The sequence below is a fragment of the Phoxinus phoxinus genome (genome assembly GCF_949152265.1).
Source record: "Phoxinus phoxinus genome assembly, chromosome: 1".
In the NCBI taxonomy this organism is placed as follows: domain Eukaryota; kingdom Metazoa; phylum Chordata; class Actinopteri; order Cypriniformes; family Leuciscidae; genus Phoxinus; species Phoxinus phoxinus.
The window spans coordinates 5232010-5245988 of NC_136876.1; the positions used below are offsets into that span (position 1 = coordinate 5232010).

Below are 13979 nucleotides of genomic sequence, written 5' to 3' on the forward strand. Positions count from 1 at the left end.
CGGTCAGTGCATCACGTGATCAACTGCATTCAAATGTGCTTTGGTGCGTTGGCTGGCACTGAGCCAGAGACGGCTGCGCTCAGTGCGTGTCATATAACGTTATCACAACTATTCAGTTTTTTCAACCACATGATGGTTATTTTAGGTTTCAGACATTTAAAAATCACGTAAGTTCTAAAAAACAATGATAAAATACACACTGATGTCTATGGAAGCGGCAATAATAATCCTTTATATTATAAAAGACGACACGTTTTATTCATATCAGATACACATTGTGTAAGTAGCTTTACATTTTACCCTTTTCTTCTCCCAGTTCCCCAGCCACTTACGTTCATGTATTTCGGGAGAAGTGGAGGAATTGACGTGTTGTAATTTAAATCTCTGAACTGTGGCACAAACATGGCGCCGCCCATTGCGCATACAGCTCAACTAACGTGATCATTATAAAGGTGTTTATACAACAAAACACATCCACATGCACATATTTGACAATCGGAATATCGGTGTTTCATACTACAGCTAATAAATGTGTGAATATTTTGAATAAAAAAGGAAAAATTACATAAAAGCAGATCATCATTCATTCAGCGCTGTGTTGTGCTTGCGCTGTGACAAACAATGACACGTCACCATGGAAACAATAAAGTGACAGATTCTAAATAACGGTCGCCTTGAAAAACTCACGCTGGGGGTCAGTAAAATATTTTAAACTTACGTGTGAAAGGGTTTTATTAACGTAAAAATGGATCGGTGGCTAAACCAAAGAGGAGTCAAAAGAAAAGATCAAGCGTCCACTGAAAGCAGCAAAACTACAGCACCACAAAGGCCCACTGAAGCCGGTACCGAAGATACCGAGTCACGGCCACTGGCCACCACATTCCCGCAGACCACGACCATGTGAGATAGTTAAGCGAAAATATCACAATGAGTACATACATTTTGGATTTTCCTGGACTGGGGATCTTGAGGATCCTAGACCTCACTGTGTTTTGTGTTACGAAATATTGGCTAATGAAGCAATGAAACCATCTAAACTCAAGCGTCACTTTGAGTCTAAGGACAAAGATTGTACAGATAAACCAGTGTCATTTTTTGCGAGAAAACGTGATGAGCTTGAGCGACACATGAGTAAAAACACCTCACTGTTTTTTATGCCCGGTGAAAATGCAAAGGCTACTGAGGCATCATACAAAGTGTCTCTACTCATTGCAAAAACGTGAAAACCCCATTCAATTGGAGAGACTCTAATTCACCTTTGGCTAAGCCCTGCCCCCCTTAGTTACTGTTGCTACCTCCGACAACTTCATCTGGGCTCTGGTTTGGTATCAACATGGCTTATGCTGTGACGGCTCTTCCTGTTGAAATTTTATCAAACTTTTATAAAGCAGCAAATAAAGTGTCCGATAGAAGTAGGCGAAAGTGTCTGCAGTGTGCGTTCGAAGGCTATATTCAAGACATACCGGAGAAACGCAAGCAACAACAAGGCATCCAAATAGAGGCAAAAGCATAACGGTCACAGTCAAAACATGACCCACCGCATATCCTAATCGAGACGGAGGCTGGGACTCACACTATCAGGAGCAACACTGTTCATGCAGAGCTGGGTCTCTATTCACTTCTATAATCGTTATTACAAAGCAAACGGACTACGCAAGTATAAAGTTGTGTTTATTAGCAGCGTGTGCTAGCGTATCAACAATTAGGGTAGAGAACCGAAATCATAACCTAAAACTGTCTAACTAGTATAACTTCACAGTAAGGTTAAAAGCTAAATGTATCTTAGAGCAAAAGTGTTGTTGATCCTTGAGGGGTTTCGCTGACTGAGGATGTCCACACAGTTTAATCCAAAGACGACACTTGTCAGTATTTAACTTCGGTTTTGGGAAGGGGAAAAAACGGACACCCCCCTCCAACCTCTCTGGGAAACGCGTATCTGTGTTACAAATGCCCCAGGCACAACGTTTAACCATATTTTTAATAAAACGACGACGTAATAGCCTGCCGAGACCAAAAATATGAGCCGCCTGCGTTGAAGTCAGTGGAGCGCCGTGAAAAAGTGTCGGACCCTCTGTGGGAGCTCGTTCTTGGCTGCGCTGTGATTGGTCAATCTACATTCTAGGGCGTGGCTTAGCCAAAGGCGAATTAAGCCTGCTGCAGAAGTTATGGCAAACGTAATGCTAGGGAAGAAAGCTAGTGATGACATGCACAAAGTACCTCTGTCCAATGACACTGTCCAGCGACGCATAACTTCATGTCCAAGAGCAGCTGATCACACGATTACACCAGAGTCCCTTCTTTTCTCTTCAGCTGGACGAGTCCACAGACATTGGTAACGAGGCAAATCTTCTGTGTTTTGTGAGATACATCCATGCACGCTCAGTCCACGAGGATTTTCTCTTCTGTAAATCCCTTCCAACGAACACCACAGGAGAAGCGATCTTTGATGCACTAAATGCCTTCATTGTGCATAATAACATTGACTGGAAATGTTGTGTTGGAGTTTGCACTGATGGTGCAACTGCGATGACAGCCAAATACAAGGGCCTGGTAACACGTACGTACTGTTGCTCCATCCGCTGTGTCAACTCATTGCTGCATTCACAGAGAACAGCTCGCGGTGAAAAAGATGCCAAGTTGCCTTAAAACTGTTTTGGACGAGGCAGTTAAAATAGTCAACTCAATAAAAGGCAAGGCCCTCAACTCGCGTCTTTTTAAAGTCCTGTGTGAAGAAATGGGGAGTGAGCACACAAAACTTCTGTTCCACACTGAAGTGCGCTGGTTATCCCGTGGCAAGGTCCTGTCTCGTCTCTTTGAACTGCGCGATGAAGTAAAATTATTTCTGCACCAAGCTGATGAACTGTATGATCGACTTCATGACTGTATGTGGCTTTCAAAACTAGCCTATCTTGCAGATATTTTCAGCACGCTCAATACACTCAACTTAGCACTGCAAGGAAAAGCGGTCACAGTCTTCACTGTACAGGACAAAATTAAAGGGGCCCGCACCAAATTAAAGCTCTGGTGCGCACGTATTGATCGCTGTGAATTTGACTGTTTCCCCACTCTAGCGGACTTTCTTCTCGAAACTGAAGAGACCCTGGGTGACGACACCGTCACAGCCATAAAGGAACATCTACAAGGCCTTCACATGCAGCTGGGAAAATACTTTCCAGAGCTAGATGTGGACTTTGAGTGGATCAGAAATCCGTTTGGTGACATCATTGAGCAATGTACCAAGCTCTCAATACAAGAAGGCAATAGTCTTGTGGACATTGCATCAGATGAGGTCTCAAAATGTCATTCAAACAACAGCCCTTAACAGACTTCTGGGCTCAGCTCCTTCCTGAACATCCAAAGCTTGCAGAATCTGCCCTCAAAGTGCTCATGCCCTTCCCAACTACATACAACTGTGAAGTTGGGTTTTCCACACTGGTTGGTTTGAAAACAAAACAGCGCAACAGACTAAACGTGGAGCCTAGTATGAGACTGATCTCTCCTCTTTGGAGCCAGACATTCAGAAACTGATGTGCGATAGGCAGCACCACTCGTCTCATTAATATTCACGTTAAGTTTTAGATGGAAATCTCAAAATATAAAATCCACAGATCTATTAGTTTTGTGATGTACTAGTTTTTGTTTAAAATCCCAGTTATTTCAGTGATATTGGACATTAAGGGGAATTTTTTTTTCAGCATTTTATTGTTACCATAGTTACAACCATAGACTTCCTATACCCACCACCTCACTTTTAAACTAATGGCTCTTTGTAATGAAATTAAGTGGGGCCAAGGCTGTTACAGTATATTTAATTGCAGTTTTTTTTACATGTGCAGTTTGTTGTTCATATTAAGCTGCAACTCATTTCACAATTACTTTTTCAAATGAAATAAAATTCATATAATAATTTCTGATCATATCATTGCATTTGTGTTTGAATAATTAGTTTTTGACTTGAAACAGTTGCATATTAAACTTAAATTTAGCTTATCCTTCTTATTTTGTTGTTTTTTGGGGGCGTGTTAGAGTGGGATTCTGTTAGGTGGTCCTCAGAATTTTTTTTGAAGATAAAGTGGTCCTTGATCTGAAGAAGTTTGAGAAACACTGATCTAGAGCGACGCACGTCACCCAGATAAAGGTAACTGGGGGCCGGACCAAAGACGTCACCATCTTCGTCGCCATCTTATGACAACTGTTGATTCATATAATACATTGTTTTGATATCTATGGATAATGATCTCAGATTATTTTAAAGATGAATGATGACTGATAAATCCAGTACAAATTAACATTTAATTATTTATTTCATGATGACATCGTCACATTGCGCCTGGGCGGAAATTCTTGTCGTTTGAATATTTAACATCTTTATAGTTGTATTTAAAATTTCCTGGCAAATATTATATGACATATGATAAAATTATATGATATTATGTGAACAAAAATTTGTAATAAAAAAACATTTGAAGCAGGACTACTTTGTCAAGCGTAATGTGTCGTCAGTCATTGACTAGGTCATGTTGAACCAGTTGGTCCCATATGGGACCCACTTAATTTCTGACATTACTTAATTTCTCTCATTACCAGCTTTGCAAATTGGAAATAAAATGCATTTTTGATAAATTAATAGGCAAGTGAACGTTGTAATTATGATAATTCAAATAAAACGAAATGTCACAATGTAAAATAATGCATTTTTATTTAAAAGCTGATCGGATCCCATCTATGATATTATTTGTTATTTGTATAAAAGTGACTATCCACCAAATGTTATCATTTCAAAATTTTACATTTATAAATATAGAAATTATGTATTTTAAGCATGAAATTATTTTGCCCACATAGGTCCTATGAAGGTCCCATATTATCATCCAACATGGGCATACCTATATGTGACCCACATTGTGAAACCCACATGGGACCCACATCAATTGCCCATGTTCAGCCCATGCCCACAAGGAACCCATGCTGCCAGATATAACCCACATGGGGCCCATGTATTAATGTTGGCTGGGGTGTTTCTAACAGCCAACACTCAGAATAAAGTGAGATGATCTGCTGATGATCCTGAATGGCTTGTTGAATGAGTGTTGATAGTCTGAGGCTCATCAATATTAACAGATCTGCTGAAAACACTCTTTATTTCATGACAATAGTTCCTGTTTTCACCTCATTTATTATGTTGATGTCTCCAGATCTCCTGGCAATTGACATTTAAAGCTCATTTAATTGGTGTCAGCAGACTAAGGGCATTTGTTGGCTACTAAATACATTTATCTCTGTTTTAACTGTTTTTCTTAATTTAATTTAAGTTTTAGAATTTACATTAATCTTTTATATATATATATATTTCTAGATGTCCAGGCCTCCAGACTAACTTTTTTTACTAGGAGCGCTGTAGCCCCTGACTGAAAATTTTAGGAGCACAAGCAAAAAATGTAGGGGCACATCTTAAATCAGCTTGCAGTGCAATTATTCACATTTCCCCCAAAATAACTGTAATACTGACAAATTATTTAATAATAAATAGACTTAACGTACAGATATTACAATGTGCAGAAGTTCACAGGCTCCAGACTAACATTTGAGGGCAGCAGCACCGGAGACACTAAGTTTTACCAAAAATATCTGGTAGCTTTGGGGCTGACAATAAAGCACTAAGCTTAATTTAGGGTGTAGCTGAAATTAATTTGAATTATTATCATTCATAATGTCTTAATATTCATTAAAAAGCAAAATGAGTCTGTGAAGGATAAATGAGTTGCGCATTTTCATTCCTCATTTTGTTCGCATTCGGTGCTGCTTGGCAACGTTGTGGTCACGCCAGCGCAACCTAAATAAATATTTGGTCGCACCGGAAGGAAAAATAGTCGCAAAATGCGATCAATTATCATTTATTATAAAAACAAACTCAGTGATTTATATTTTTGATTTTGGCAGATCAGCTCCTCCCACACTGGAATACATCATCAGTGAAGCTCCTCCCACTGTAATTCATCATCAGTGAAGCTCCTCCCACACTGCAATACATCATCAGTGAATCTCCTCCCACAGTAATTAATCATCAGTCAAGCTCCTCCCACAGTAATTCTCCAATAAATGCTGTAAATTCCCATCAGCTACAAGTGAAGACGAGCATGAAAGCATCAGGAAGAGCTGAAATCTGCAGAGACTGAGTTTATTAAAGAGGACAGTGAGAACACGAGTGATCCAGAACCCTGCAGAATGAAACACACTGAAGATCCTGAAGAACAAAGAGGTTGGTGTTTATTCTTCATTCATTCATGATGCTGGAGAACATTCATGTTAGAAACATTCAAGCACTTCATCACATTTAGATAAACAGTTCAACTATGAAACGGTGCAGAATGTTCTGGGTTTTCTTCAACAAATACCTACCTCATTCATGGAAAGTTTGAGGTTATATAATCATCAGTGCTGTGATGTAACGAATTACAAATACTCACGTTACTGTAATTAGGCCCAAGTAGTTTTTTTCCCACAAATTTTACTTTTTTGAGTACCGGTAGTTTAAAAATTGTGTAATTTACTTTTACTTTTACATTTCTGTCAGTGCGTGACTACAGCTCGGTAATAAACAACGCTTTTTGATTGATCCATTTAATTCAATCCACCTTCATTTAGCAAGTGCACTTGCGCAAACATTTGGGTAACACTTTATATTACGACCCGCAAACAACTGCGTAAGTAAACCGAAATTTCTGTAATTATAGTCTACTTCCGTGTGGGTATAAGGGAACAATATGTTAAGTTTTGGGTAATAAAGGGTAACAAGCAGATATACAACCTGCAAAGAACTTTGTAAGTAAACCGAAATTACGGTGTGCGTTTCTGTAATTATAGTGTACCTCCATGTAGGTATAAGGGAACAATATGTTAAGTTTTGGGTAATAAAGGGGTACAACCAGATATAGGCTACAAGCAAATTATTTATAATGTAATTATTTTAAAACTAACAGGTTCTGTTAATATATTGCAGGCAAAAATTGTACGTCTGTTGTAGATAAAAGTTTTTATCACATTTCTGGCAAAATAGTTATTGTGCAATGTAGTTACAGGGTAATTTTGACATCTGTGGGTTGTAAATTTAACTTTTATATTTATTCATATATATATATATATATATATATAGCTGTATCTAAGCACAGTATGATACAAATTTAATTTATTGGCTTTTCTTTCTAAACTACTGAACGTTAAGCCAAAAAAATTGTTTCTGCTATGATTTTAATTTAGGACGTACCATGTAGTACTTAGTACTTACCTTATCACATTGTTTTGCAATGACACTTAAATGTCAGGGCAAATATACAGTGTAATTAAAACGTTTTTATTTTATTTTATAAGAGTACCTTTCTCTGTTATTTAAATTTAAGTTTAATTTACAACCCACAGATGTCAAAATTACCCTGTAACTACATTGCACAAGAACATATTTTGCCAGAAATGTGATAAAAACTTTTACAACAGACGTACACTTTTTGCCTGGAATATATTAACAGAATAGGTACCTGTTCTAAAATAATTACATTACAAATAATTTGCTTGTATATTGTACCCATTTATTACCCAAAACGTAACATATTGTTCCCTTATACCTACACGGAAGTACACTATAATTACAGAAACGTACACCGTTTTCGGGTTACTTACGCAGTTGTTTGCGGGTCGTAATATAAAGTGTTACCAAATTTTTTTTCAAGTTCAACGTTGTTGGATGCTGCTGATAAAACCGCCTCGCCAAGACTACAAAGAGACATGCATTTGTGTGTGTGTTTGTTTTGTTAGTTACCCGACCCATGTAAATAAAGATAAGAAATTCTTCGCGTACGAGGATAAGTCGGATCATTGGGAGAGGTAATTGTACACCATTGAGGAAATATTTATAAATAAAGACATTGATTTTAGTTAATAAAATACTTAAAAAGCTACACATTGTCCCTTTAAGAAAGAAAAAAGAACAAAGCACAAAAAGTCACAAAAAACAACAGTTCTGGAAACATTGGAACACACTAAACAAAACTTGCCATCAAGAACTAGCCATCCAGAATGGAGATGTTTGGATAAACCACGTCTCCAACCTCTTCAGTAATATAAACAAGAACATATGGGACACAGGACAGGACCTTTGACCCTAGTATTGACTTTTAGTGATCTGAAGTGACGACTAAGTGATAAAGAGAAACTTATATAACAATGGGTCTCTTATCTGTGGAAAGAAGCCTGCTGAAGAAAGGCCTTAAAATGGTAAAAAGGCTGCCCATCTCTTCCTGTCCACTCACTTCACAGGGTAACTTCTGTGTGGGGACTGAGCCTTCTTGCAAGAATAAATACTTTAAAAAAATACTTTTTTGATTCAGAGTGTCTCCTACGCAGTGATGATGGTTTAATATGAATTTTTGCCACAACAATGTCCTTCCACTTTTTATATCATTTCGATCTTTTAATTAATTTGATGTACTGACATCTTAATTTAATATTTTTTTCTTTCATGTCAGACCTGATGGAAGAGAGCGAGGAGAGTGAAGAACTGAGTGAAGTGAAGGAGGAGAGTGAAGAACTGAGAGAAGTGAAGGAGGAGAGTGAAGAACTGAGAGAAGTGAAGGAGGAGAGTGAAGAACTGAGAGAAGTGGAGGAGGAGAGTGAAGAACTGAGAGAAGTGAAGGAGGAGAGTGAAGAACTGAGAGAAGTGAAGGAGGAGAGTGAAGAACTGAGAGAAGTGAAGGAGGAGAGTGAAGAACTGAGAGAAGTGAAGGAGGAGAGTGAAGAACTGAGAGAAGTGGAGGAGGAGAGTGAAGAACTGAGAGAAGTGAAGGAGGAGAGTGAAGAACTGAGAGAAGTGAAGGAGGAGAGTGAAGAACTGAGAGAAGTGAAGGAGGAGAGTAAAGAACTGAGAGAAGTGAAGGAGGAGAGTGAAGAACTGAGAGAAGTGGAGGAGGAGAGTGAAGAACTGAGAGAAGTGAAGGAGGAGAGTAAAGAACTGAGAGAAGTGGAGGAGGAACATCATGTCCAACCTGGAGGAAAACCTTTGAGTCGCTCAAAGACTAAACAGACATTTTTAAAGAAAAGAAGAGCCAAGAAATCTTTCACCTGCACTCAGTGTGGAAACAGTTTTACAAGCAAACAATGTCTTGAGAGTCACATGAGGATCCACACGGGAGAGAAGCCGTTCACATGTGATCAGTGCGGAAAGAGCTTCAAGCGATCAGAACACCTTAATTATCACATGATGATCCACACAGGAGAAAAGCCGTTCACATGTGATCAGTGTGGAAAGAGTTTCACACAAATAACAAATCGTAATCGTCACATGAGGATCCACACCGGAGAGAAGCCGTTCTCATGTGATCTGTGCGGCAAAACATTTCTTAGTTCATCACACCTGAAGATACACATGACAGTTCATACGAAGGAGAAGCCACATTCTTGTTCTGTGTGTGGAAAGAGTTTTTCACTGCTTCAATATTTACATAGACATGAGAAAATTCATACTGGTGTGAGAGAGTACATGTGCTTTGAGTGTGAGAAGACTTTCACTACAGCGGACAGTTTAAAACTGCACCAGAGAATTCACACTGGAGAAAAACCTTACAAGTGTTCACACTGTGACAAGAGATTCAGTCACTTAATATCTCTGAAAACACATGAGATGATCCACACAGGAGAAAAACCTTACAAGTGTTCACACTGTGACAAGAGATTCAGTGAGTCATCATCTCTGAAAAGACATGAGAGGATCCACACTGGAGAAAAACCTAACAAGTGTTCACACTGTGACAAGAGATTCAGTCAGTCATCAAATCTGAAAGCACATGAGATGATCCACAGCAGAGAGAAGCCGCACAAGTGTGATCAGTGTGGAAAGAGTTTCTCTTTTAAAAGTCACCTGAAGCTACACATGAAGATCCATACAGTGGAGAAACCACTTTAACCCTCTGGGGTCTTTTTTTTACATAGCAGCAAAATAGACCTAAAATACTCCGTCGGTTTTGGTCATACAGCCTTAAGAAATATGAAAAAATAAGCTGTTAAATGTCTACTTTTTTATGTGTCCACTTACAATCGAAATAAAACATTGTGCTTTTGTAAAATAAAGAAAGTAAACAGGGTGTGCTTTCTGCCTCTCTGTCTCTGTGAACTTTTTTTCTGAAGTACGTCTCTAAACTTAAACAAAACTCAGCGAATACTATTCACTCAGACATGAGCTATATATCTCTATAATCATTTAAGTGTGTAGTTTTAAATTATCTAATTCAAAACTAAAACAAATATTCTCTGTTTATATAATCTATATAAAAAGAGCGAGAGATCAGCCGTTCTCATTATCGTTCTCTCACCTCATTACTCTGCTAATGTGACACGCCCATCGAGAGCGCGCCGCGCGCTATTCAGACACAGATCTGAGGCAACACATGCAAACCAGTCAACGCCCACAACAGCTGGAAAACACACTCGCTGTGAGGAATAATAATATCGTGATAATCCTGGAAATTTTACCTCAAACGTGCTGGAGTAGCCGAACAACGGATCCAGCTGCAGATCATCAGTAAGTGCTTTGTTCTAATCGCGATATGAAATGGTGTCTGTAAACCGCAAAAGACTGTTTAAATTTGAAGCGCGTTTCTGTGTTTGAATGAATGAACAGCACATCATGTTGTTTAGCTACTACAACGCACAGATGCTGTTGTTTACTACAGCTCGCGCGTGTCTGTGTGTGAATGAATTTAGCTTTTTTTTTTCTACTGCCTACTGAGATGAGTAAAAATCGACTGAATACGTTGAAATAAAATGTCTTTGTATAAGCAACATATTAAACTGCAAATTAACATTTATGCCCTAATATATATTATAAAAGACGATATGTTACAGACGAAATATGAAAGACAACATTTCGTTTTGGATAGATTATAAAGTTTTTACTGCCACATCAAAACCTAATTTACAATGTGCAAAGAAAATCTTAAAAGGTCAATATAAGCCTTGTCTTTAAATTATTTTTGTTTTATTAGTGACAAATTTGGGGAGAGGATAGCCTACATCCAACACTTTCTGAAATACGAATGAGAATTAACTGCACAATTACTAGAAATGTTTACCTTGGATATTATACAATTTGCAAGCATACACAGTTTGTGGAAAAATACACTTTTTTTCAAGATGTTTCCAACTCTGAACCAATTCTGTAGTAATATATATATATATATATATGTGTGTGTGTGTGTTGTCTTTGCATTCTTTCTTGTGGCTCAATCTTCACTCAATGAAAGGCTCATTAGTATGCAGCATTAGCAGCTCTTTGTCTTCAGGTGTGAATGAGGACATTATTCATGACCTTGTTGGATCATTCACGCCCACCTGCATATTGCCTTTCCAAACAAAAAGTGTCTTACAAAATTTAAATCAATCTATTGTTTAATGTGAACGATTAGCCCAGATGATTTTCAGATCATTTTGAAGTAAAAACTCCGACAACATCCATTAGTCAAAAGTATTGTGGGAATATGTGAAGTTGGTCGTATGTGGTCTTATATCAGAAAATGTAAGTTAATAAATAAGTAATTTAAGTTTGAGTTTTTTGAATAACCACGCATAAATAATATTCTCTCAAAAATGCAAACATGTACATACATGTTGCTCACATATTATGATAGCCACGTTCGTGCTAAATAGAGTGTAATTACACCTTTGCCATTAATATGTTTATAAGCAACTGAAAAAAATACAAATATCAGGGCATGTCAAAACATCTCAAGGACCCCAAAAACACCTTTGACCCCAGAGGGTTAACACCGTCTGAAATCACGGTAAGTAGTTTATTTTCATGTGCTGAGCAACAAAGTCTCTTCTGTGTAAGTTATGCCTAGTTCACACTACACAACTTTAAACGTCGGCAGATCGCTGTGCTGTTTAGACTACGTGACTTGCTCTGGAGTCTTGAAGTCGTTGTGGTGTTCTCACTACGTGACACCATGTAAATTATCTGGAACAGGGAGTTACACACTACACAAGCTGAGAACAACTCTGCCACCCAATGACTACCCGGTCCCCAAACCACGTTTTGTCACGAAAGCACACGCGAAAAGTGGAATGTGAAATGACGAAGAAAAACAAAAAAGTTTGTTGCGCAATGACTTGTTTAGAACCTCGAAAAAAAAGAATATGGGTGAAAGGATGGATAAGCAGAGATTGTATATCCTGTAGTGTGAACTAGGCATTAGCCACACATCACCCTATAGCCAAATCTCTCCTCTCCACCTACACTCTAAAAACTAATTCAGAGGACCTTTAGTCATTACTTAAATATACATATTGTTGTGAAATAAAAAATCAAGTTCTGAGATACAGTTAGACTTTTTACTTGTAGTTGTTATTTTATTGAGCTTGGATGACACACAAATTATGCCTATTGATTCAATATACTATCATGACTTGTCAGAGTTTAACATTTTCAGTCAATCAAAAATAATTTAATTTTAAGTTCTGCTAATGTAAAATACAATTTGATGACGTGTAAACGGCCCACAGTTTCCGCGCGCATGCATGTTCAATGCCAGACGACGAGTGGGACCACACAGTTGAAACTCAATCTGGTGAATGGTTAGTAATTTTATGTTTAATTACACATTTGCATTCGCTCAGGATTCTGTTGGTGATAGCCTACTGTATAGTAACCGAATACCGAAATCTCGAAGTCCTTATTCTGAAATTTGAGTTGAGTGTTGATAGTATATGTAGGAGCCATACATTGGGTTTGATTAGTCTTTTGTGACATTTCTTCTTTCCTTCTATACTGTTGTGTATGTGCACGTGCGGTGTGACGTCACTGGTAACTATGGCACCGTGAGGGGGTGTGGTGAGTATATATTAGCGTGTATGTTCACCTGTGTGACATGGCGGGTTGTATGGATTATGGCTGCAGGGTGAGCATGGGGAAAAACTTTCTTTTGACCGTCACCAACGTCACCATCACCAACTAACGCACTGTCTGAGGTATCTTTGCACGGTTAATGAAGTACATCACTCAACGTAAGTGTTTATGTTTTCTAAGCTGGTGAAAGAGAGCAATAAAGACATTCCATCATGTGCAATGATTTAGTGTGACGCGTCTTCAGTGTAAACCCTCATGTCTCAGCCTGCTGCGGCGTTTGTTTGGTCTTTGAGATATTATACGCCGCAATATTAAGTCAAAAGAAAGTTTTACGAAGCGCAGATTCAAACGTAGTGTTGGTTAACGTTGAATGTTTGACATCGTTCAAGGTTGTAAGCGATAGACGTGAACGCGCATTTGTCTCGTGTAAAATTGCATTCACAAATTTTCTGTTACAACCTATGCTTATGTTTGATCACTACAAACGTTGTATTTAAGTACACCGTAAACAATGAGGATTGCTGGTCAATTGATTGTTTTCCCTGCTAGGCTCAGCGGTACTTTCACATAAGGTGATCGTACTGGTTTGTTTGTTTTATTACCCTTTGTAGTATTTTGGTTCGTGCGTCAAGCGGGTGAAGCATTGCGCTTGGGAGTGCCGCCGTAGTTCTGGTCCCAAGACAGTTAGTCTGGTTCAAGGCTATCGGTATAGAGGTACATAAATACCCACCGCTAGTATGCACAGAAGACTAGGGTTGAGTTTAGTTTAGCTTTTGTGGATAATTTAGAGGGAAACAAAAGACCAATGCATCGTATCTTGTTTCTGAGTGGAAATGTAATCTAAGTGAGCTGTGTTATTGTGTCATTAGCAGATATTTTTTGTGATATTTTTTTGTATCTTGCAACATAAAATGGAGATGAGTGATACCAGGTTGAATGAGAAAAGAAAAACATTATTGACACCTAAGGCTTTTGAATATAAATTGGGAAAGCTCCAAGAAGAACGTCAAACAAAAATAAGAAAAATTAAAGGTGCAATTAGAGAGATTAAAGACCTAAAGCAAAGTGCTGATAGTGCTGAAGGTATACG

The 13979-nt window shown here is 38.3% G+C and overlaps 2 protein-coding genes across 2 annotated transcripts in view; one reads left to right on the top strand and one right to left on the bottom strand.

Moving 5' to 3' along the window:
• LOC306999562 (uncharacterized protein) overlaps positions 1-13979 on the bottom strand; it is an 825164-nt gene that overhangs the window by 616335 nt on the left and 194850 nt on the right. The window lies entirely within an intron of this gene.
• LOC306999655 (uncharacterized protein) lies at positions 5103-10100 on the top strand. Its single transcript, XM_079614529.1, has 2 exons — positions 5103-6259; positions 8520-10100. The coding sequence occupies exons 1-2, from the start codon at positions 6226-6228 to the stop codon at positions 9950-9952; spliced, it is 1467 nt and encodes a 488-aa protein (XP_079470655.1). The 5' UTR covers positions 5103-6225; the 3' UTR covers positions 9953-10100.